Source organism: Cibotium barometz, chromosome 31 (genome assembly GCF_041138505.1).
Source record: "Cibotium barometz isolate CiBa-2024 chromosome 31, ASM4113850v1, whole genome shotgun sequence".
Lineage (NCBI taxonomy): Eukaryota > Viridiplantae > Streptophyta > Polypodiopsida > Cyatheales > Cibotiaceae > Cibotium > Cibotium barometz.
This window is the reverse complement of record NC_141076.1, coordinates 54,875,866-54,900,297: the sequence shown is the minus strand read 5'-3', so window position 1 is coordinate 54,900,297 and position 24,432 is coordinate 54,875,866. Positions and strand designations below refer to the sequence as shown.

At 46.7% G+C, this 24,432-nt stretch overlaps 1 protein-coding gene across 1 annotated transcript in view; it reads left to right on the top strand.

The window, feature by feature from the left end:
- The first annotated feature begins 1,842 nt into the window (after nt 1–1,842).
- LOC147621060 (magnesium transporter MRS2-2-like) overlaps nt 1,843–24,432 on the top strand; it is a 131,059-nt gene continuing 108,469 nt past the window's right edge. Inside the window, exon 1 of the mRNA XM_086825309.1 lies at nt 1,843–2,451. Within this exon, the coding sequence (XP_086681435.1) occupies nt 1,870–2,451 (582 nt within the window). The 5' untranslated portion in view covers nt 1,843–1,869. The remainder of the gene's footprint in view (nt 2,452–24,432) is intronic.

The following is a 24,432-nucleotide window of genomic DNA, read 5'->3' as shown; positions in this document are numbered from 1 at the left end:
CAATGAGAGAAGGAGCTACGGAGAGCTCAACTCCTATCTCAATACCTTCATGTGTGCAAGAGAGGAAGAGAGACAAAGAAGAAGAAGAAGAAGATGGGAAGAAGGAAGGATCACCTACAAGCACACACTCATAATCAAGCAAGCAAGCATGCATCAACACACAAGCTCACCACCATAGCCACAAGAGAGCAAGAGGGAAGAAGAAGAAGACTCAATTGTGATAATGGGATTGTATATCCTTTTCGTATTTCATAAGTCACTTATATACATGAGCTCTCTTTTTACAATGGCCGACCACCCATTAATAATTGGAAACCCAAAACTAGTTCTCTAGCTCTATGTACATCTAGGCTTTGTAGTTCATGGGCTGGCATTACACATGTCGTAAGCTCGGTCATCCTATATTTTTTACATGAAGCGCTTAGCACGGTTTTGCATAAAAATAAATTACATGAAGTGTAACTACGCTTTGAGTAATGTTAACCATTGTGGTTAACAACCCTATACTATGCTAACAATCTATACTTTAGCTTACCCCATACTATGATAGCATGCCCTACTATCCCATAGTATACTAACATGGCCTAAAATTGTCAATCATTATCTAGTGCTAGCTATAATATATTTGTGCCTAAAGCCTCATTAAGGCTAACACCGGCCTCTTCTTTAGCTTACCCCCATATGTTAGATAATAATATATTTCTACATATAAAACCTCATTAGGGGTAACACAACCCTTCTCAATCTCTTCTTTTGCTTACCCCCATATGGTATTGCCCACTCCAACATGACGTAGCCTAGCCTCTTCAATCTATTTACCCATTTCTACTTCACCATTGGATCCTTGCTACTCCTACATCAACCCATCTCAAGAATTGGATCCATGGCTTGCTCCGTTTCTACAAATTGGTGCATCAAGATGCTAACCATAAGAGCTATAGTGATGGAATAAGTCCACATGTACATACCACTTATACACATCTAAAAGAAGAGAAAGAGAGAGAACATTAGCAATCTCAAGCATTGGATCCGTGATTTGCTCCACCTCTACAACTTGGTGCATCAAGATGCCAACCATAATGTACACATCAAAAAGAAAAAAAGAAAGAGAGATAACACTAGCAATTTGTAAGACCTCAAAGGGAATAGACGATACAAAATGTGTCTTTAACAACCAATGTAGAAGCTGATTAATGTCTTCATCTTTAGCAACAAAGAAACCAAAGGGAGCACATAGTTCAACTTGTTGGTTGTGTCATTGTTCCCCCCGCCTAGGTCATCCTAAAACAATTATTTAACTAACCTTACATTTTTACCATTTAATTAGAGAATAGTAATTAGGTGTTTCAATCTAGTCTACATTCCTCAAAAGAGGAATAAAGCCGAAGGTAAGTGAGCAAAAAAGGAAAAGAACAAGAAATCAAATACTAAGTATAATAAGGGCTATAATTCAAATATAATAGTCTTAAAGGCTTATACATTGAGTAGACTAGGGAGGCACTTAATTACTAGTACTCCTCATCTCTTCTCATCACCCTAACAACAATGATCTCTTGGACGAGGGTTGTGCTCTAGAGCTTTTTGCTTGAACAAGGCTAGACTTGCCAATCCTTGCGTCATACATTAGAGTAATGAGCAGAACCACCAAGCTCATGTGAGCCTGAGCTAGATCAACACCATACTGATAACTTCTCATTGCACAATCCATGACGAGCTTGGCAAGATAGTTGTGATAGGTTTTCCCAATCAAGGACTAACACTCAATTAATTAATGAGTGCTCATCTTACTAACACTCGATTAATTAATGCCTCTATCACAGTGAGTCTAGCTTCATCATTACTTTGTACAACATTGATATTTAAAATACTATGATGCTAAGCTTGTGGAGTGCCCAGACGAGTGGCGACACCGTTTTTGCACATCTCAAAAGTATTCCACACGCGTGCACTGTTGTGTTTGCAGGAGTTGTGTGTGTCTTTTTCGGTGGTGTGTTTGCGGGAGTTGTGGTGGCTTGCTTGACTCTTGCGGTCTTAGATGCAGCTTCAATGGCGAGACCCACTTTTAAGCTCGCGCGGGCGGCCATTCGAGCTTTCCAATCAGGGGAAACTGCATTCTTAACGCCGACCCAATTGACCGAATTTCCCGATTCAGCACGCTGTGGAGACCATTTGTTTCTACAAGGCGCAGGGGGACGGCGGCATTGCCATGGATGTTCAGAACCTGTCCCGCAGGGCAGGCTTGTTCCGAAGCGGCTGGGGCTTCGCATAATCAGCAGCAAAACGGAAGCCGTAGACGCCTTCAAGCAGCAAGAGAAGGCCCGGCGAGACAAGGACGCTGGAAATGCCTCCCCTCGAGATGAGAGGAACCCCTTTGGCGGTGTCAAATATAGTGTCATCAGAATCAACCACGACGGCACCTGGGAGCCTCTCATCCTCAACACATCTGAACTGGTAACTCTCTTTTCTTGGGAATTCTCCATCTTTATCCCATGTTTTGCAGTAGGTGTCAGTCAACGCACTAAAGCTAAAGCTAGGAATTGTAATTTGCACCATCCGGTCTAATACCGGTACACTGTCCTAACCTTGAATGGCTGACTGCATTTTATTGGATAAAGAATGGCACAACACCTAGCTTACGACATGCATCATGAAGTAGGGTATTCCGTTTACTACATTTCTATCGAGTAGAGATGTCATTGCACCCAGTCTTGGCTTTGCAACGTGCATGATGGACTCGCTTGCACTAAGCTTTGGAGAGTAGATTCATGAAGTTGAGTTGTAGTTATGTCCTCGTGAAGTACGAACAACTTGTAAGTTCTCCCGGCCCCCCTCGCCTCCCCACCTCCCCCCTTGGTCCCCTTTTTTTGAGAGAGTAAGAGTAAGTACCATATAGAGATGCCACGGTTCAAACCATGAACCTACAAATTAACAGGCTAGGGTTCGCTAGAGCTTGCTGGCAACAATGACATTTTTTTTTTCCAAAAAGAGACTTCTATTAAGTATGAGAAAAACATACAACAATCACAGCTATAAGCCGGAAGAGAATAGAATCACCCCAATATGTAAGGTGATTTCACACCTATGGTGTGCAATTGAGGAAGATGAAAGAACGGACTTTGGCATTGACACGATCCCATAACTGTGCCTGTGCCTCTCGTTCCTTCTGAATAGAGGGTAACTCCCCCTCCTCTAACTCCGGCCGTGGAACCCCAACAACAATGAAATCAGCCAAGTCATAAGACTCCAAAACAGATTCCATCATTACCTTCCATATGCCGTAGTTGTTCGCGTCCAACTGGCGGTCCACTGAGAACGTGGGGAGTGTCGGGATCTTCACGTGCTTCTTAGCCATCTCAAACAAATTTGCCATCTCAAGGGTTCACAAGGTCTTGTGAAGGGACGGTGGGTGGGAAAAAAGAAGAAGAAGAGGCTGCAAATAGAATGCAAGGTGGCTGTCAAACGATGATGGCCGCCTTCTACCCAATCTCCAAGTCCCGTACAGCCCAAAACAGTCTCCAATCAGCACCTAAATCAGCAAACCCTTGACGTCCCACTGTCTCCAAGCTTCAAGCCACCTAGGGCTCTGATTTCATGTCAGAATGCACAGCGGAAATGAAGACAACTGCTGTAGAGAGCAATACACAGATGCAAGAGATGAGAGAGAGAAGCTAGTATAACTCTGCTATATACACCAAAGAAATCTCGGAATACAATATGAATAGTGTGGGGGGCAAGGGGCCATTTTATATGGCCCTAGGCTGCTGGTTGGCCAGCATAAACACAGCCGACAGCAGCCCACGACTTGCTATTGCCAGTCGGCCAAGAAAAAGGGCAGTCGGCCGGCATGTCTCCAGTCGGCCAGCACACAGGTTAGAGCAGCTAGTCGGGTGAGAGTCCATCAGTCGGCCAGCACACAGGTAGGCGACAACCCTCCCACACCCAGAAAGAAATGGGAAAAAATACATGGAAGTGAGGAAAAATGGGGACACAGCAAAACTGGGCGGGCACACCCACAACAGAGGCCCTGACATAGTGTACATTCAGGAGATGACTGCTAACATGAACTCCAAGTTTGAGCCCAAAATATCAACTTTATGCTTTTCTTGGCTTGTACTCCAAGTTTTAGCCCAAAATATCAACTTTTCTGCTTTTCCAAAGCTTGTTGGCCAAGTTTCAAGTAGGTGCCTCCTTTTGTCCACTTGTAGATGCCCAAAGTAATAATATGTCCCATCTGTCTTTCATGATATGTAACATGTAGCGGAAGTCTTCGTATTGGAGGATCCTGTCACACAAATGCTCACACCGTCTTCTGTATCCTGAGTTTCGCGAGTTTAGCAATCCACTTTAATACTTCAAACTTTAGAGAGATATGAGAGAGAGAGATGAGAACTTGTCACGTGCATCCCGCACTTGGATGCCATGTAGACATTTCTGTACAGAAGGTGCTAGACATTTCTGTACAGAAGGTGCAGGACCTGGGATGGTGAACTGGTCCCATGTGAGCCCAATCCGGAACGAGTCAGCCAGGGATCCATCTCAGATGTCCGAGGTCAGGTGTGCATTGTCTTGCACAGGAGTCTAAGGTCAGGTGTGCACTGTCCTGCACATGAAACAGTGCCAGTCCGCGTTGTGAGTCTCCCTCTAGAATGATGTCAGTGGTTCTGTGTATCTGGTATGGTACCGGATGCCAGATCACTGAGTAGATTATGTTTAGGACAAGGGGCCAGCCCATAGGGCTACCCCGGATCTGAGTGGGGGCATGGGAATGGTGTAGAACCACCCCCATGAGGGCCAGGAAGGCCCAAGCTGAACCCACCAGCCATGGAGGGGCTGTAGGACAGCCCTAGGGCACAGATAAGGCAATCTCCAGGAGATTACAGCCTTTATATGGCTGTAGGGCATGTATGGGGCAGCCCATACAGGCTGCCTAGCCTTGGGATTGTGGACAAAAGTGGTGTCCAGCCAATCAAAAGCAGGCGCATCACTTTCAGCCTGTTAGGGAAAAAAGGTAGTATTTTTTGGGATTTAATTCAGCATTTATTGCTGAATTTCACCAGTCGTGGGACATAGCTTGTTTTTTCAGCTGGCCGACTGCTCCTCAGGAGGAGTATAAATAGTGGAGGCCATAATCCCATCATTCATCTCAGTTTTCACCAAGTGCTCAAGCCAATCAAGGGCCAGTCAAGCCAAGGAGATTGCCAAGCAAAGGGGTGGACTTTTGAAGGTCAAGGGCAGGATTTTCCAGCTAAGAAAAGGTCAAGTTTTCTGTATTTGTTTTCAGATTTACATCATTCTAATAAAGCAAATACACCATCCGTGGTGGGGGCCCTGCAGAGAGTAATTGGGACCCAATACTGTGTCCTCTCCATCTCCCCCTTCTCTCTCTATTTTCTGCACATCTCCTTTCAGTTTGTGCATTAATTCCGTCGCAAAAAGAGTGCTGATTTCTGAGTTTTGAAGTACCGATCCTTCTCCGAAGCTTCCGCATATTACAGTGGTATCAGAGCCTACTTCAAGGACAAAGATTCAGCAAAGAAAACCAGAAATTTTTTTCGCTCGTGTGGTTGGTTTTTAGACACCGGTGGACTACCCCTTTCGGAGTGACTCCTGTCCCTCGAAGGACGGTTGGTTTTTAGCCTCCGGAAGCCTCTGCAAGTCTCCCACACAGATAGTGGATGGTCAGATTGTGTTCCGGAAAGGAATTGCATTTTCCCGCTATGGCGAGTTTCGGCGATGAGAGAGAACCAAAACCATGGGACCAGAGTGCACCAGGCAGCCCAGCTAGGGCACCCGGCTTGAGTGTCACAGACATGTTCCAACAGATGATGCGAGCAATTGCAGACCAAACAGCCAAGTTGGATGAGCAGAAGGCGCGGATCTTGGCTTTGGAGGAGCGTTCTCGCTCTCCAGCGTCGCGTTTTCCCTCTCCTCCTCCCTCTCCTTCCGTATCCCAGATACAAGATCCTCGTCACACAGGGACTCTCGCTGGGTCACAGCCGCAGCCAAGCTCCTTGCTTGAGATGTAGATGCGTGGATTGGAGATTCGACAACGAGAAGACGATGCCATGCGACGCGTGGAACACGAGCGTTACCTCAGAGCTTTAGACGCTAGATTGACACCGGCGGCGCCCTCGAATCATTTTCCCGAGAAAATGAATTTCAGTAAGTATAATGGTAAACTCGATCCCACAACTCTTTATTCATGGTTACATCAATTTGAAGCTTACTTTGCCGCAGTTAGGAAAACAGATACTGACAAAGTGATCTTAGCTAGTTGGTACTTGGAACGTGGGGCCATTCCTTGGTGGACTCAGTGGGCTCATGCCCACACCAGAGCAGGTATGGCAGCTTATGTGTGGGACGAGTTCGTCCGCGATCTTAAGCAGCGGTTTCTATCGCCCCACTACCTTGAGCGACTCGAAGACGAGTTCAGGGGAGCGCGTCAGAATGCGCAACCAGTCCTTCAGTTTGCCAATAAAATTTCGACCTTGTGTCGACAATTAGACTTATCTGATTCGGACAAGAAAGGGCAGTTTTTGTATGGCCTGGACATGCAAATCCAATGGGAGGTGCGTATGTTTAGGCCAGCCACCTTTGAGGACGCACTCTCGCTTGCGCAGAGTGCAGAAATGAAACACAATGGTGGCAAGCCCAAGACCTCCCAGCCGGCTTCTCCCAAGGCTAACGCCTCGGGGGGCAAAAGCCAAATTTAGACGGGGTCTTTCCCAGGACAGAGCCCGGGAGCCTCTGGCTCCAAGAACTCGAACAATGCGTCTAAGCTTACTCCAGACCAAAAAGCGGAGGCAAGCAAGACAGGTGGCAAGTTGAGTGCTGAGGAGCTTTCTCAGTACAAGAAGGAGGGTAGATGTTTCTTTTGTCACACAAAAGGACATACTTCTCGGGATTGTCCGAAGAAGCCTCCAAAGGCCGCCGCCGCCTCCACAGCTTCCGTGGTGAGCACAGCTCCCACACAGACCCCGGCGGCTACCCCTAGTTCTTCAACCCTTGGTGCTTCTGTTGGAGCAATTATTAGCCGGGAGCTCGAAGATAAGCAGAAGGGCGCCCATGACCAAGAGTATGAGCGCAACGAATTGCTGAAGTCCTTTGGCTACATAGGTGGCCTGAGAGTCGTTGTCTTGTTTGACAGCGGCAGCACGGAGGATGTGGTCACGGAACAGGCCGCTAGGCGTGCCCGTTTCGAGCTGACTCCGGTGGACAAACAGGTTGAGGGTTTTAGCACAGGTATGACAATGAGCGTCAAGTATGAAGCTCTAGGTGCTAAGTTAGTGATTCAGGGCATAGAGTTTGTGCGTGACTTTATGGTTGCCCCTCTTGTAGGAGGAGACATAATTTTGGGTATCCAGTGGTTTCACAAGTTTCTTCCTGATGTCAAGTGGGACAAGCACACGTTCCAGATCGATCGGAATATGTCAAACACCCCGGTGACCATTAAGTGTGAGCCAGGTATTCCAAACTTTCCGCTCATAAGCCACTTGCAGGCTAAGCGAGCAGTTAGGAAAGACGCACAGTGTGCGATGATTTACATCCAGACAGCCCAGACGGTGGCTCGTGCTTTCGAGAAGTACTCGGTTCTCCATGAAAAGTTCCAGAAGATTTTTCTTCGGGACAGTCTCCCTCCCCAGCTCCCCCCGTCCAGATCGGAGGATCACAAGATTGACCTCCTCCCAGGCTCGGAACCCTCGAGCAAGTTTCCATATCGCCTTTCTAAGGCAATGGAATCGGAGTTGGACCGCCAACTCCAAGAATTGTTGCAAGCTGGCTTCATCCGCCCTAGCGTGTCGCCATTTGCAGCACCGATCTTGTTTGTCAAGAAGAAAGATAGGTCTTCTCGGTTGTGTGTCGATTATCGTGCACTCAACAAGCTGACTATCAAGAGCAGATTCCTGATGCCTCGAATTGATTATATTCTCGAGAGGCTGAATGGAGCTAAGGTGTTCTCTAAATTGAATTTAAAGAGTGGGTACCACCAGGTACGGATTGTAGAGGGGGGCATCCCCAAAACAGTCTTCCGTACAGAACGGGCCCACTATGAATTTGTGGTCATGCCATTTGGTTTGACGAACGCCCCAGCTACATTTAACTGCGTATTTTCCGGAGTTGATTGGAAAGTGTGTGTTCATATTTTTGGATGACATACTAATATTTTCAGCTACGGTTGAGCAGCATGACGTTGATGTGGAGAAAGTTCTTAAGTTGCTGGAAAGCAACGAGCTCTACGTCAATGAAAAGAAGTCGGAATTTTATCTGTTCCAGGTGCATTACTTGGGATATATAATTAGTGCTGAAGGCATTCGACTGGATCCGGCTAAAGTGGCCGAGATTGTTAACTGGGAAGTACCACAGACAGCTTATGACATTAGATCATTTGTGGGTATATGCCAGGCATATTCCACCCACATTGACAAGTTTTCCGACCTCTCGGCAGACCTCACCGATTTGCTAAAGGTAGTGAAAACAAGAAGGCAAAAGATTCGAATGACTCCACGAGCGTTGGAGGCATTCCAGAACCTCAAGGTGGCTTTGTCAGAGGCGCCTTGTTTAGCCCTTGCCTCGTGGGACGAACCATTTCAAGTGATCACCGATGCGAGTAACATCGCAATTGGAAGTGTATTGCAACAGAATGGTCATCCGGTAGCTTACATGTCTCGTAAGTTACTGCCCGCCGAAAAGAACTACTCAGTCTATGATCGTGAACTCCTAGCAGTTATACAGGCCTTGAAACATTGGAAACATTTCCTGTATGGCCGTGACTTCGAGGTTCGCACTGACCATCAGGCATTGCGCTGGATTCAGACGATGCCAAGTGCACAGTGGAGTGATCGGCAACACCGCTGGAGTCAGATATTCCAGTAGTTCGGTGGTATGATTGAGTATCTTCCAAGAAAGGCCAATCCAGTGGCCGATGCTTTGAGCAGGAAGAGACAAGTATCTGCGATTCAGACCACTAGACTTGACCTTGTTGGTACAGGATTAGAAGACATGAAGCACACGTACGCGGATTCCGAGGAATTCGATACTCAGTGGGAACAGGCATTGGATGCCACAGGACCATGCCATTTTCTGATACGCGATGGTTGGCTTTTCTACAAAGGCCGACTATGTGTCATAAAATCATTCCGGGCAGCTCTTCTCCATGATGCCCATGACGCCATTACAGGTGGTCATAGGGGCATGAATTTGACTATGGAGAAATTAGAACGACAATACTATTAGCCAAAGATGAGGCGTGATGTGTTTACATATGTACAACGCTGTGACATTTGTCAAAAGGTGAAAGCTCCTCGTGGAAAGAAGATAGGGTTGTTACAGCCTTTGCCAATTCCTGAGGGTCCTTTCCAGGACATTTCGATGGACTTTGTCACAAATCTGCCTCCCAGTCCGAGTAAGCGTAATACGCAGTGTTTAACTATTGTTGATAGGTTCAGTAAATTTGTTATGCTTATTCCTTGTAGGGCCAATGTGACCGCCGAGGATGTTGCCCAGCTATTCATTCGGCATTGGTACCCGATTGGCGGGATTCCTAGAACCATTGTGTCAGACCGAGATGCCAAGTTTACCAGTCATTTTTGGAGGGCATTGTTTGACAATTTTGGTACTAAGTTGAATTTTTCCAGTGCATTCCACCCACAGACAGATGGCCAGACAGAGATATACAACCAGTTGGCCTTTGATGTGCTGAAGTGTTATGTCCACGATCAGCAAGGTAAGTGGGAATCGTTTTTGCCTTTAGTTCAAGCTGTTTTGAATGACTCTTTTTCTTCAGCTATTGGCAGGACTCCATATGAGGCAGCGTTTGGAAGGCCTTTCCAGTCGTTGTTAACCAGGACTTTGTCTTCAGTACCAGAGGCGAACAGAGTGACGGAGTCTTACCAGGAGATCCTAGAGTCCGTTAAAGACAGATTGGCTAAAGCGCAAGAGGCCTACACTCGACAGGCCAATAAAGACCGAAGGGACATGAAGTTTTCGGAAGGGGATTGGGTGTATCTTCGGATTATGAAGCAAAGATTGAAGCAGGTGGGCAAGCGATGCCCAAAGTTGTCTTTCAGGAGCTTCGGACCATTTCCCATCCGGAAAAAGATTAATGAGGTGTCTATGCAGTTAAAGCTACCTCCGAGTTGGACTATGCACGATGTATTTCATGTCAGTTGGCTAAAGCCATATGCAGGTCCATCCCCTTCCGAGGTCAAAGACGAAGCGGAACCAGACATTATTGATGAAGCAGAAGTAATGGTTCCAGAACAGATCCTTCTGCACCGTTTCAAGCATGGCTCAGGCCGAAGACTACGACAGTTCCTCACGAAGTTTCAGGACCGAGGAACTCATGAAGCGGTATGGCTCGACAAAGAATTTTTCGAAGACTATCCGGCATTATTGACGGATTATTTGGAGGCTATGCAGCTTCCGTCAAGTTAAGCAGAAGGGGATGTCACGTGCATCCCGCACTTGGATGCCACGTAGACATTTCTGTACAGAAGGTGCAGGACCTAGGATGGTGAACTGGTCCCATGTGAGCCCAGTCCAGGACGAGTCAGCCAGGGATCCATGTCAGATGTCCGAGGTCAGGTGTGCATTGTCCTGCACAGGAGTCTAAGGTCAGGTGTGCACTGTCCTGCACATGAAACAGTGCCATACCGCGATGTGAGTCTCCCTCTAGAATGATGTTAGTGGTTCTGTGTATCTGGTATGGTACCGGATGCCAGATCACTGAGTAGATTATGTTTAGGACAAGGGGCCAGCCCATAGGGCTACCCCGGATCTGAGTGTGGGCATGGGAATGGTGTAGAACCACCCCCATGAGGGCCAGGAAGGCCCAGCCTGAACCCACCAGCCATGGAGGGGCTGTAGGACAGCCCTAGGGCACAGATAAGGCAATCTCCAGGAGATTACAGCCTTTACATGGCTGTAGGGCATGTATGGGGCAGCCCATATAGGCTGCCCAGCCTTGGGATTGTGGACAAAAGTGGTGTCCAGCCAATCAGAAGCAGGCGCATCACTTTCAGCCTGTTAGGGAAAAAAGGTAGTATTTTTTGGGATTTAATTCAGCATTTATTGCTGAATTTCACCAGTCGTGGGACATAGCTTGTTTTTTCAGCTGGCCGACTGCTCCTCAAGAGGAGTATAAATAGTGGAGGCCATAATCCCATCATTCATCTCAGTTTTCACCAAGTGCTCAAGCCAATCAAGGGCTAGTCAAGCCAAGGAGATTGCCAAGCAAAGGGGTGGACTTCTGAAGGTCAAGGGCAGGATTTTCCAGCCAAGAAAAGGTCAAGTTTTCTGTATTTGTTTTCAGATTTACATCATTCTAATAAAGCAAATACACCATCCGTGGTGGGGGCCTTGCAGAGAGTAATTGGGACCCAATACTGTGTCCTCTCCATCTCCCCCTTCTCTCTTTATTTTCTGCACATCTCCTTTCAGTTTGTGCGTTAATTCCGTCGCGAAAAGAGTGCTGATTTCTGAGTTTTGAAGTACCGATCCTTCTCCGAAGCTTCTGCATATTACAGAACTGTACACCGTATGGGGTCCCGAATTACCCACTGAAGGGCCCCTTATCCCGTTACCGAGATAGTATTTGCTTTATTATCTTTAAAAAGACTGACGGTGTGACTGATGATAAGCCAAACGCAAGACCTCTGAAGACCAAGTGTTGGGCTGAACTGTGCACTGCTGTAGAAGTACCAAAGATGTCCAATCTCGAGCCTATGCACTCTTCCCAATGGTATGAGGGAGGGATGCAAAGCTAGGGCTGAGAGAGGGGCTGTTTGTTCTAGACTGTATATGAATGCTGTAAATGAATGAGAATGCTGTGTTTTACCTTCACCAAGTGGGTGGAGCAAAACGATGAATGAATGAATGCTGAAAACTGCATGGATGCAAAAAACGCAAGATGGACTGAAGGCTGAATGCTGAACTGCTGCGTTTTACTGTTGTAGATGGCTGAATGCTCATGCGTTTGAGGCGCCTAGGGTTGTTGGAGAAAAACGCTGAAGAGAGATGGCTGAAACTGCAATCGCCTATGCTCCTTATGCTGAGGATGACAAGCGCTTGATGGCTCTCTTGCTGAATATGATGAATGAATAGATGATTGTGCAAAGCCTTTATTTGTCGGTTGGCACTAGATGCTGGCTGATTGCTATATAAACATTAAATGCTTAATGATGATGCATAAATGCTAAAAATGATGGAAAAAATACCAGAAAAATCCTAGATAAATCTTGGATAATTCCTAGATGCTATCTGAGGTTCGTGGAATGGTCTAGATGCTATGCATGAATGATGTGCAATATGTAGGATGCTTTCTGATGTAAACCGTAAGGTTTCTACTGAGTGTATATGCATGAATGCGTCTCTTTAAGTGGGTTAAGGGACTTAGATTGACTGACTAACTCACTATGGCTGAGAATGACCTACGTAGCTCGTGCCTGACTTATCCTGGACCGAGGATATACAATGGGGTCACGGCATACGACAAATATCATCCTGAATGGAACTAATACTGTACAAATGTTGCATTGCTGATGATGAGCCAACTTGTCACCATGCACTACAGTGTAGAGTGCATGTGACATTCCCTCCTGCTTAGCTTGGCGGCAGGTTCGTGGCTTCCAAGTAGTCCGCCAACAACTGGGGGTACTGTTGAAAGAACTCCTCGTCTAGCCATACGGCTTCATGGGTACCTCGATCTCGGAATTTCATATAGAACTGACGTATCCGTCGACTGGAACTATGCTTCCAACGATGAACAAGGATCTGCTTGAGCTCAATGACTTCTGCTTCGTCTACCATGTCTGGCTGTTGTTCATATGAAACATCAAACACTTCTGGACCAACATATGGTTTTAGCCAAGAAACTTGGAAAACATCATGCATTGTCCACTTGGTAGGCAACTTTAACTTCATGGAGACATCACTTAACTTCTTAACTATTGGAAAAGGGCCAAAACTACAGAATGAAAGCTTGGGACAACGTTTGTCGACTTGTTTCAATCTTTGTTTCATGATACGCAGATAGACCCAATCCCCTTCCTTGAAGTGGACATCTCGTCTAGACTTATTCGCCTGTCTGCTATATGCTTCCTGTGCTTTGGTCAAGCGGTCCTTGACTGACTCAATGATTTCGGAAAATGCTTCTGTGGTTTTATTAGCCTCTAGAGATGGAGACTTCAATCTCGTCAAAAGAGAAGAGAAACGGCGACCAAAGGCTGCTTCATATGGAGTCCGTTCGACACTGGATGAATGAGTGTCGTTCAAAATAGCTTGGACCAATGGAAGATAATGTTCCCATTTGGACTGCTGGTCATGACAGTATGACTTGAGAACATCAAAGGCCAACTGGTTATAAATTTTTGTTTGGCCATCTGTCTGCGGATGGAATGCACTAGACAACTGCAACTTAGTTCGGAAGTTTTCAAATAATGCCCTCCAGAAATGCGAGGTAATTTTGGAATCTCTATCTAAGGTGATGGTGCTAGGCAAACCACAAATTGGGTACCAATGCTTGAGAAACAGACGAGCTACGTCCTCGGCTGTGGCCATATGCTTGCATGGGATGATGTCATGTGCATCAGCAATGCCATGGACCTTCTCAAGACTAAATCTAGAAGGGGCAAACAGATAAAGACCATGAACCAGTAGAAGATGGACATGGAGCAGGACTTGGAGCAAAGCATGGATCAGAAGGCTGTCGGCTGCATGGAGGCTGACGTCAGCAGCACCAGTGGGCTGTCGGCTGCAGGACAGAGGGTGCTGGCAGCAGGCGCATCAAGAGATCCAGTCGGCTGCATTAAATGGATATTAATGAATTATTAACTGGCCGACTAGCAGTCGGCCAGTTCCCCATGTACTCCAAGGGGCTATAAATAGCCCCCTTGCTCAATGTCTTAGGCATTCTCTCCCACTAGGGGATTGGATCATTAGAGGTCCCATAGGGGACAGATTTTAGGGTTAACAACCTTTTTATGAAGGCAGCCCATGGCTGCAAAGATATGTACCTTTTTGTACCATAGTATATACTGAATTTCCAGCACTTCTCACTCTCTCTCTCTACTCTCTCTCTACCTGCGTTTTTGCATCAGATGGTGCGTTTTGCATCAGAAGTTTTCAAGAGTGTTTAGGGCTGAAAGAAGACTACCCAGAGCTTCCGCGTGTTACATTGGTATCAGAGCATCAAGCTCAGCAAAGCTAAACGCTGATTCAGTCCCAGATGATGGTGTACAGGTCCAAGGTACAGGAAAGTACACGGATTCGAAGCCCAAGGCGGGAACACAGATCGGAAAGAACTCCCAGGAGGTTTGTTGGTGGTGTTCCACAGTGCCAGATGGGGATGGCAGTTCCGTGAGCCAGATAGGTTCTCAGGTAACGGTCCCAAGGGAGGTTGATCCTCCAAGGGTGATGTGAGAGTGCCAGACTCAGTTCCAGGAACGAAGACCAAGACGGTGTTCAGAGTCAGGGCCGGAATGGATTGTGGACTAGAGGAAGACCAGATGCATAGATCTTCATCAGAGACAGAGTGGTTTGGAGAACAGAACGGATTTTCAGAGAAAAAAGGTTTGCCAGGGATGGATGATGACAGAGGGACTTCGGAACAGGATTGGGATGATGACAGTCATCCAAGAGCAGGTTGGATTCCCGTCATCAAGTTTAACAGAGGGGGATGTCATGTGCATCAGCAATGCCATGGACCTTCTCAAGACTAAATCCAGAAGGGGCAAACAGATAAAGACCATGAACCAGTAGAAGATGGACATGGAGCAGGACTTGGAGCAAAGCATGGATCAGAAGGCTGTCGGCTGCATGGAGGCTGACGTCAGCAGCACCAGTGGGCTGTCGGCTGCAGGACAGAGGGTGCTGGCAGCAGGCGCATCAAGATATCCAGTCGGCTGCATTAAATGGATATTAATGAATTATTAACTGGCCGACCAGCAGTCGGCCAGTTCCCCATGTACTCCAAGGGGCTATAAATAGCCCCCTTGCTCAATGTCTTAGGCATTCTCTCCCACTAGGGGATTGGATCATTAGAGGTCCCATAGGGGACAGATTTTAGGGTTAACAACCTTTTTATGAAGGCAGCCCATGGCTGCAAAGATATGTACCTTTTTGTACCATAGTATATACTGAATTTCCAGCACTTCTCACTCTCTCTCTCTACTCTCTCTCTACTTGCGTTTTTGCATCAGATGGTGCGTTTTGCATCAGAAGGTTTTCAAGAGTGTTTAGGGCTGAAAGAAGACTACCCAGAGCTTCCGCGTGTTACAGATGAGCATGCAGAATTTACTAAAGCGATCCACAATGGTGAAACACCGAGTGTTACGTGATCCGGTGGATGCTGGTAGGGGTCCTACAAAGTCCATAGATATGTTGATGAAAGGTCCGTCGGGGATAGGCAAAAGTTGAAGTGAACCAGCCTTCTTTGTATGTGGAACCTTTACTTCTTGACAAATCTTATAGGCTTGTACATGTGCATAGACATCACGCCTCATCTTTGGCCAATAAAAGGACCGTTCTAATTTCTCGAGGGTACTGTTGATACCCCTATGTCCTCCAACTAAGGAGTCATGGGCATCATGGAGAAGAGCGGAACGCTTTTCCCGAATGACACAGAGGCGGTTCTTGAAGAACAACCAACCGTTTTGGATGGAATAATGGCCTGGCTCAGAATTGAGGGCCAAACTGTACTGAGTACCAAACTCAGGGGAGTCGACATATTGGTCTTTCATACTATCTATGTCCTTCCTCGTGATTTCGAGAATGGTAGATTCTTGGACTGCGTGGATGTTGGCCTTTCAACTAAGACCATCTGCTACTACTGGGTTATGCTTACCAGGGATATATTCAATCATTCCTCCAAATTGTTGGAAGAGTTGACTCCACTTGGCCTGTCGATCAGTCCACTGGGCACTGGGCATAGTTTGAAGCCACTTAAGTGCTTGGTGGTCTGTTTTCACTGTGAAAACCTATCAATAAAGAAAAGGCTTCTAATGTTTGAGTGCTGTGATCACACCCAAAAGCTCTTTGTCATATACCGAATAATTCTTTTCGGCGACATCCAACTTTCTACTGTAATATACCACGGGTCTATTGTCGTGCTGGAGAATTGCTCCCATGGCTACATTGCTTGCATCGGTAATGACCTCGAAAGGTTTATCCCAAGATGCTAACTTTAATACAGGCGCTTCTGAGGCAGCTTTCTGGAGTGCATGGAATGCATCAAGTGCCTTACCTGTAACTGGAACTTTCTGCTTGCGAGTCTTCACCCCCTTGAGCAAGTCGGTAAGAGGTGCTGCAGGGTTGGAAAACTGATGGACATGGGCACTGTAGGCCTGAGAAAGACCTACGAATGAGCGGATTTCTTGGGCAGTCTTAGGAATGTCCCAATCTAAGATTTCCTGAACCTTCGATGGATTCAGTCTAATCCCATCGGAATCGACGATATAGCCCAAATATTGAACTTCTTTAACTCCAAAGACAGACTTTTTGGCGTTTATGTAGAGCTGATTATCTCGCAAAAGTTGCAAGACTTTCTCCACATCTTTCTCGTGCTGCTCCACAGTGGTTGAGAAGACTAGTATGTCATCAAGGAATATGAAAACACACTTCCCAATGTGGACTGCGAAAATCCTAGACATCATCTTATTGAAGGTTGCGGGTGCATTTGTAAGCCCAAAAGGCATGACTACGAACTCGTAGTGCCCACGATCTGTCCGGAAAGCTGTTTTTGGAATGTCCGCTTAAAAAATGCGGACCTGATGGTAACGACTCTTGAGGTCGATCTTAGTGAAAAACTTAGCACCGTCTAAACGCTCCAAAATGTACTCTATCCTTGGCATAGGAAACTTATTCTTGATGGTGAGTTTGTTTAATGCCCTGTAATCTACACAAAGGCGTGCAGACTTGTCCTTCTTTTGGACAAATAGGATAGGTGCGGCAAATGGTGAGGAAGAAGGCCGAATAAATCCAACTCGGAGAAGCTCAGATAACTGCTTTTCTAACTCGCTGTCTAAAGTCTTGGAAAGACGATAGGGAAACCTGCTAGGAGGATCTCATCTAGGGACCAAATCAATGTGATGGTCCTCAGAGCGAGAGGGTGGGAGACTGGGCGGGAGATCGTCTCTGAGCAGCATAATGTCCCGATGTCTAGACAGGAGGTTTGCTAACTAAGGGACCGAAGATGAAATGGATGCTACCAATGAGGTAGAGGCTGTTTGAGCACGAACATAAAGTAGGGCTCTTGCTCCTTCCTTGCGGATAGCTCGTCTGGCCTGGAGATGCGAAATCAATGGGATGCTAAGAATGCTTCTATTTCCACGAATCATGACAGGCTCAGGAAAACCTTTACAGATAGTAAAAGTGTCCTGCCCCCAATCGGGAATAGGCTCATACTGACAGAACCACTGAATTCCTAAGATCATGTCACACTCCAACGGAGGCGAGACAATGAAATCTCGTTGAAATGAGGCCTTTTGAACTTCAAAGGCAAATTGCTGTGCCTTCTGGGAAATGTGGGTGCGAAGACGAGGTGTAAACCCGTCCACATCTAGATGATATGGGACTAATGTGGAGTTCAATTTATTAGCCAACTGGGAAGAGATGGCGTCTTCAGAACTACCCATATCGAAAAGGACTACCAACTGTCGGCCCTTGGCAAAGCCATAAGCTTGGATGAGGCTCTTCTGTGCAGCATCACTCTCACCCTCCTGCATAGCATCAAATACCACTGATGCATAGAAGGTAAAAGTTGAACCGCATTGGTGGTAGTAGGCGGGGTTGGAGGAGCTGGGGAGGCTGTGGCAACTGTGGCAGAAAGGGGCTTTAGCGGCTTGTTCCGCTTGCCATTTGTGGCAATCCTTCTTACCATGCCCTATGATGTGACAAAAAAAACATCTATTTTCTGATTGATACTTCTTTTGCTCCTCTAGAGGAAGATAACCTCCAGTAATGCCTGCTTTAGCCTTTTCATCGGGGGTTTTCTTAGGCTTAGATTCTTTGTCTTTCTTACCCCCTGAACTGGAGCTATTACTGCCGTCCTTCTTAGCATCTTTAGAAGATGTGTTACCTTTCCTTGGCTGTGCAGTGGATTGCTACTGTTGGGGTTTCGTACTGGGCTGAGATGACTGCTTGGGCTTGCCTCCGGTCATCTTCATTTGTTCATTCTGAGTGAGAGTCAAAGCCCGGTCATATGTACTGGGTTCAAAGTTACGAACAGTGAACCGAATGTTAGGATCCAATCCACGAATGAATTGCTCCATCTTGGCCTGTGCAGATAACCCTAACTGCTGTGCTAAAGTGATAACCTTGCCGGAAAACTGAAGCACTGGGGATCCGTTCTGTCTGAGTCCATAGAACTCATCTGCCAGTCCGGTCATGTACTGGGGTGGGAGGAATTTGGTCTTCAGGTCATGAACAAAGGTCTCCCAGCAGCAGCTGACAGCTGTGACACCTGTGGTCTGGTCTGTATAGAGATTAGACCAATGCTGCCACCAAGTGATTGCCTTACCAGTGAGATGGGGAGTCGCTACGTGGACTATCCTGAGGATCTGTGATCCGAGCTAATGGAAAATGAGAAGTAAATTGATGAATAAAGTGATTTACTGCTAAATGATCACACTTACCATCATACTCACTGAAATTAGGTTGACTTCGAATGACGGTAGTTGATGCTGCGGACTGCTGGCTGGTGGCACCTGAGACTTGGGATCATGAAGAGAGGTGTTGGTATCTAAGATGAATGGCCTCCTTTTTCCTTTGGTGCTCGAGTACCATACGTTCTCGATCGAGCTCTCGTTGGTGCTCCCGAGCGGCGAGTTGAGCCTGACGTCGGTCTTCGTCGATCTTGCGTTGGGCTTCCTCACAGTCCCGTCTTTCTGCTTTTTCTTGTTGCTTTCTAGCTTCTGCTTCTGCCTTTTCTTCTCTCCTTTGGGCCTTGTCCTCTCTCCTTTGTTGTTCCATCTGAAAGAAGAGGGAGATGTAGTTGGGTGCTCCTGGAGGCGGAGGAGGACGTGCAACTTCTGCCTCTCCAAGAGTTGGAGACGCTCCATGAGCAGCTAGTTCTGAGCTCCAAGAAGAGCTATGGTGTCTGCGGTAGACGGAAGAGCAAGGTCTCCTTCGGGGGAGACGTCTTCCGGCTGATGAGTATTCTCCTCTGTAGACATGATGCTGAAGTCGGTGGTCGTGCCGGAACGCAATCTGACCATCCAAGGATGCCCTCACGCTAGGATACGGTGTGTGTGTACAAGTTGAATCTGATACCAATGTAACATGCAGCGGAAGTCTTCGTATTGGAGGATCCTGTCACACAAATGCTCACACCGTCTTCTGTATCCTGAGTTTCACGAGTTTAGCAATCCACTTTAATACTTCAAACTTTAGAGAGATACGAGAGAAATGAAATGATATATTAACGTCTTCAAAAGGCCAAAATGACCTATGAGACCAAAAAGGTTACAACAATTGGTGGATCTGATACAATGTCTGTGTAAGAAAAGCTATGAAACTGAAACAACAACTATGAGGAAAAGTAAGGTACTAGGAGCTCCTAATGGATAACATCTGGGAAGGAAAACTCCAGCAACAAAGGTAAGCATCATATACATCACTATCCAAAGATGTCTCTCATCGGTCGATGGCGGATATCCTCAATGTCCTCCATGGTGAGTACTCTGACTGGACGTCTCCCAAACTGTGCTAGTATGGTCCTGATCCTTTGTTGTTGTCTCCGCCGGTGTCGAGATGGGCCTCTCATCTTGGGGCGCTTGGACCGCCCTAGCTCTGTAGCCCAATCAATCAGTGTACCTTTGGTCCTGCTATACTCTGGGGCTAGCTGTAATGCCTGTTGGCCTGACTGCTCAATCTCTGGTCGAAAGAAGTCTGTAATTTGCCTCTGTAGGTGTCTCTCCCTCTCTGATCCCCTCCCCCTCCCTCTCAAGAGACCCTCTCTATGTCTAAGCAGCTCCAGCAAGTATAATCCGAGGCATCTGTGATCCTGGTATCTCATGACTTTGGAAAGTGGTCCGAAACCCTCTCTGAATAGGCAGTGAAAACGGCCTCGTATCTCATAATATACTAGACAGTGACATATGTAATGTAACTCTGTCTCTGGCTGCATCTGGCACAACTCACAAATCGTGGCCTCAGCTGGTACTCCTGTGAATCTGCCAGTCTCAATCTCTAGCTGGTGTGAGGATGTGCGCATCTGACTAATAGCACAGCGTACCCCATGAGAAAGATGAGTATCCATGTTGCTGGGTCTAATCACAAACCCATCCTCCGTGAGTTGGAGAAGATGATCTCTATAGAAAGCCATCTTCGTACCAAGCTCGTGTGTTGGTTGTATCCATGTCCTCCTAGTGGTCCAGCTGGGTCAAGTAAAGCCTGATAAGTCTGGTAATCTTTGCCCGTGTGAGAGAGAGGGAGGGTGCATCCAAGGAGTATTGAAATGGAGGTAGCCCGTCCATACTAAAGCCATGCAGTTGGAACCAAGCTATCATCTGTGGATACCAACATGATCCGTCTCCCTGTGATGCCAATTGTCGTGAAGACTCCAGGGCTAAGCGAGCATATCTGTCTCTAGGGAGAGCCCAAGTGCTATGTATAAAGGAGACTGATCGAGTGAGTGCCTCTACTACCAATGGGGGCGCAGCCATCTCTGCACAGATAATATCATGTGGTACGGAGGCCTTGGCCCTAATCATCCGGGAAATCATAGAGACCAAGGGCCTCTCCATACATCTCCATCCATTAGTGCTACCAGCTTGGCTGTGTTGATCCACAGAGGGTCCCCATATCTCCACTCCATACAGCATGGCTGAAGTGGCCAAAGTGTCAAAGAGCCAGAGCTTTGTTCGAGGTTCCTGAAACTCAACTTGCGAACACATCCTCTCTAGTCTCCCCACTGCTGCATAAGCTTTGGTCAATCTGGTCTCCGCTGCTCTCCTCAAGGAAAATAGTGGCCACTAAAAACCACACCAAGGTAAGTATATGCATCTGTATACTCCACTGTCTCTTGACCATATGTAAAGGTGGGTGCTGACCTCCTAACCCACTGTGCTGTGGTGTTAAACACCATCACCTTGGTTTTACCAAGGTTAACAGACAATCCGCTGTCCTGTGCAAACGTGTGCAATGCATCCAAATGACGTTGCATCCCCTCTGGAGAATCTGAGATCAACACAATATCATCAGCACATACAATAACAGCGGAATCCATGTCCCTGCTAGCTGTGCTCCTCTGTCACCCTCCCGCTCTACATAGTCCGAAACCTCATCCACATACATCTCAAATAAGGTGGGAGAAAGGGGGCAGCCCTGTTTCACCTCAATAGTGGAGTGAACCATCTCAGATATACCCCGAGTAGTACGTACCTGCCCCACAACTGTCCTGTATAAAGCCGTGATTTCCCAAATCAGCTCTGTGGGCACTCCCATCTCCTGTAGTCTGCGCATCAGTCTGGCTATCGGTACTTCCCAATGGTATGAGGAGGGATGCAAAGCTAGGGCTGAGAGAGGGGCTGTTTGGGACTGTTCTAGACTGTATATGAATGCTGTAAATGAATGAGAATGTTGTGTTTTACCTTCACCAAGTGGGTGGAGCAAAACGATGAATGAATGAATGCTGAAAACTGCATGGATGCAGAAAACGCAAGATGGACTGAAGGCTGAATGCTGGGCTGCTGCGTTTTACAAATGTAGATGGTTGAATGCTCATGTGTTTGAGGCGCCTAGGGCTGTAGGAGACAAACGCTGAAGAGAGATGGCTGAAACTGCAATTGCCTATGCTCCTTATGCCGAGGATGACAAGCGCTTGATGGCTCTCTTGCTGAATATGATGAATGAATAGATGATTGTGCAAAGCCTCTATTTATACTAGTGATGTTGCTAGTCGGTTGGCACTAGATGCTTGCCGACTGCTATATAAACATTAAATGCTTAATGATGATGCATAAATGCTAATACTGTACAAATGTTGCATTGCTGATTATGAGCCAGCTTGTCACCATGCACTACAGTGCAGAGTGCATGTGACATGATATGCGAACACACCAACTTATAAACATTATAAGTCACTTTGATGAATAAAATCCCATGCTACTCATGCTGTGTGGCCATCTTTCAAGCCAAACTTTGCCAATAGATGCTTTAGCTTTTTTCTGTGGAAAATCCTCGTTCACACCTTGGTTTCGCTCATTGTGTGAAACATTGGTCAAGACTGGTTAAGGGACCAAATGCTGACACTGTGATTGGTTGTCCTTTTGGGATTCAACTCTTGGATGAGAGTTGGATGGACAATAAGCGATTGGATCTTTAGAGCGAGTTCTGCAAGAGGAGTCTTACACTGGCTTAGATAAGAGGTAGTAGACTTGAGTAGATACTATGGATGGATGTTCGGATCTGAGTATTTTCTTTTTAAATTCTTGTGTACCATCTATGATCTCTCCATCCACGCTTTTCCCTCTCCCTCTCTCCTTCTGCGCTATCCATATCCGCGCGGCCGCACCAGAGCCACCTCCGCCCAGCGTGGCCAGTTCTGTGCTCGGGAAGACGTGCTATTTACAGGTTCGAGGAATGGGAGATATGTCCATTGCATTGGCCGAGCTGCCTTGCCTTGCGTTGCCTTGCTTGATTGAGTTGCCATTTTACCTCCGCGAGTCTCCTTTGCTATCCCTTGCCATATGGTTTGGCCTATCCTTGTGGCCCAGCAACAAGCAGACAGAACCTCCACTCCTCCCTCCTATCGTTGCCTTACCTCCATAAGCCTACTCTCTAGGTTGCTCTCCTGCACAGTCCCCCTGTTGACTTTAAGGATTCATTCCCTTCTATTCTGTCAGCATCTTAGCCTACTGTGAGCTTGTTTTCGCCGCAGCTCCTCTGTGTAGTACAACGTGGTGACAACACTGTGGGCATCTGGCGTACAACCTTTATTTACAGTTCAACAATGGCTCTTCAAGTGTCCGTGGCATCAATGTAGCAACAGCCCGAGTCTCCCTTAGTGAGGACGATTATGACTGGGTGTTCTAGATGTTTTTATGTTGTGTGAGTTTTTGATGGGTTCTCTCCTCGGGATGTCTCCCAAAATGAGATGTAATAATCCTGTGTGTCTTTCTTATGTGTGTTAAAGAGCCTTAATGTTATAAACGGCTCCGTGTTATCTTTTATTAGGGGGGGAGAAAGTGTTGGTCTCCCTACACTTGGTCTTACATTGATCGGAGAGACGCTGTTGTGGACGGGAAGCCAGGTCCTCCACGCTGCACCGACCGCTCTGACATCGCCGTCGCTCTCCACCCTCCGACCGTCGTCATTGCTGCCCGACCGGTCCGACCGCTGTCACCGCCGGTGTCCTTCGATGGCTCCGACCGTCGTCATTGCTGCCCGACCGGTCCGACCGCTGTCACCGCCGGTGTCCTTCGATGGCTCTGACCGCCGGGTCCCTCCGACCATAGTAACAAAAAAAACCTGTTTCTAGCTTTCCAAACCTCGAAACCTCGAAACTCCAAAATTTTTTAAAAACCTCGAAACCTCTTCAGTACGACAGTTTCGTCCAAATTTCAGGTTTTGTTTTTTTTCCCTGTGATTTTTTCTAGGATTTTTTATTTTTTGTTTTTCTTCCATATCCTCCTTCCTTCCCTATTGTTCTCCTGCCTCCCTTCTTTCCTTTTCCATCTTCTGCTACTTCTTTCACCTCTACTCCTCCTTTCTTCATTCTCTTCTTCTCTCCTCTTCTTCTCCCTTGCTGTTCTTTTCCTTTTCTCTTCTTCTCCTCTCTTCTTTCCCCTTTTTCTTCCTTCAATGTCTAAAATCTTTCTCAATTTCTACCTTCTCTTCTTCAATTTCTTAAGAGTCCTTGATTGAACCATTTGTGGCATCTAATCAAGCAAAGTTGCCATAATGCGTCACCAAAAGGAGGATGGTTCCCCGAGATGTGTGAGAAGAGACCATTTTTCATCATTACACTACGTTTTTAGATGGCTACTATAAGTTCTTTAAGTATTTAATACTTTATGAAATTATTGATTTTTTGAAACCTCGCAGCTTCTTAGCTGAGGGACGAAACCTTTCGAAACAAAACCCCAAAAACCTCAAAACGAAAAAAACCATGAAACGTTTCTTGTGACTATGCCTCCGACATCTCCTACATGCATGGCCAACTCCGATAGTATTTATGGAGCGACACCCCTCCCTTTCCGAAGGCAGGGAGAGATCCTCTTCGAGTTCCCAAGCACCATCTTCCTTTTCCCTCTCCCTTTCTCAAGGCAAGGAGAGATCCTCTTGAGCACCACCCAAGGAGGAGATAAGGGGAGCACTCTCTCGACAGCAGGATGGACAGTCTCGGACACACTCGCACAAACACTCTTGTATAGGACATTCATTGTAGGACATTCTCTATTGGAGCAAAGTCTCTCTTGTATCATTCTTGCCTAC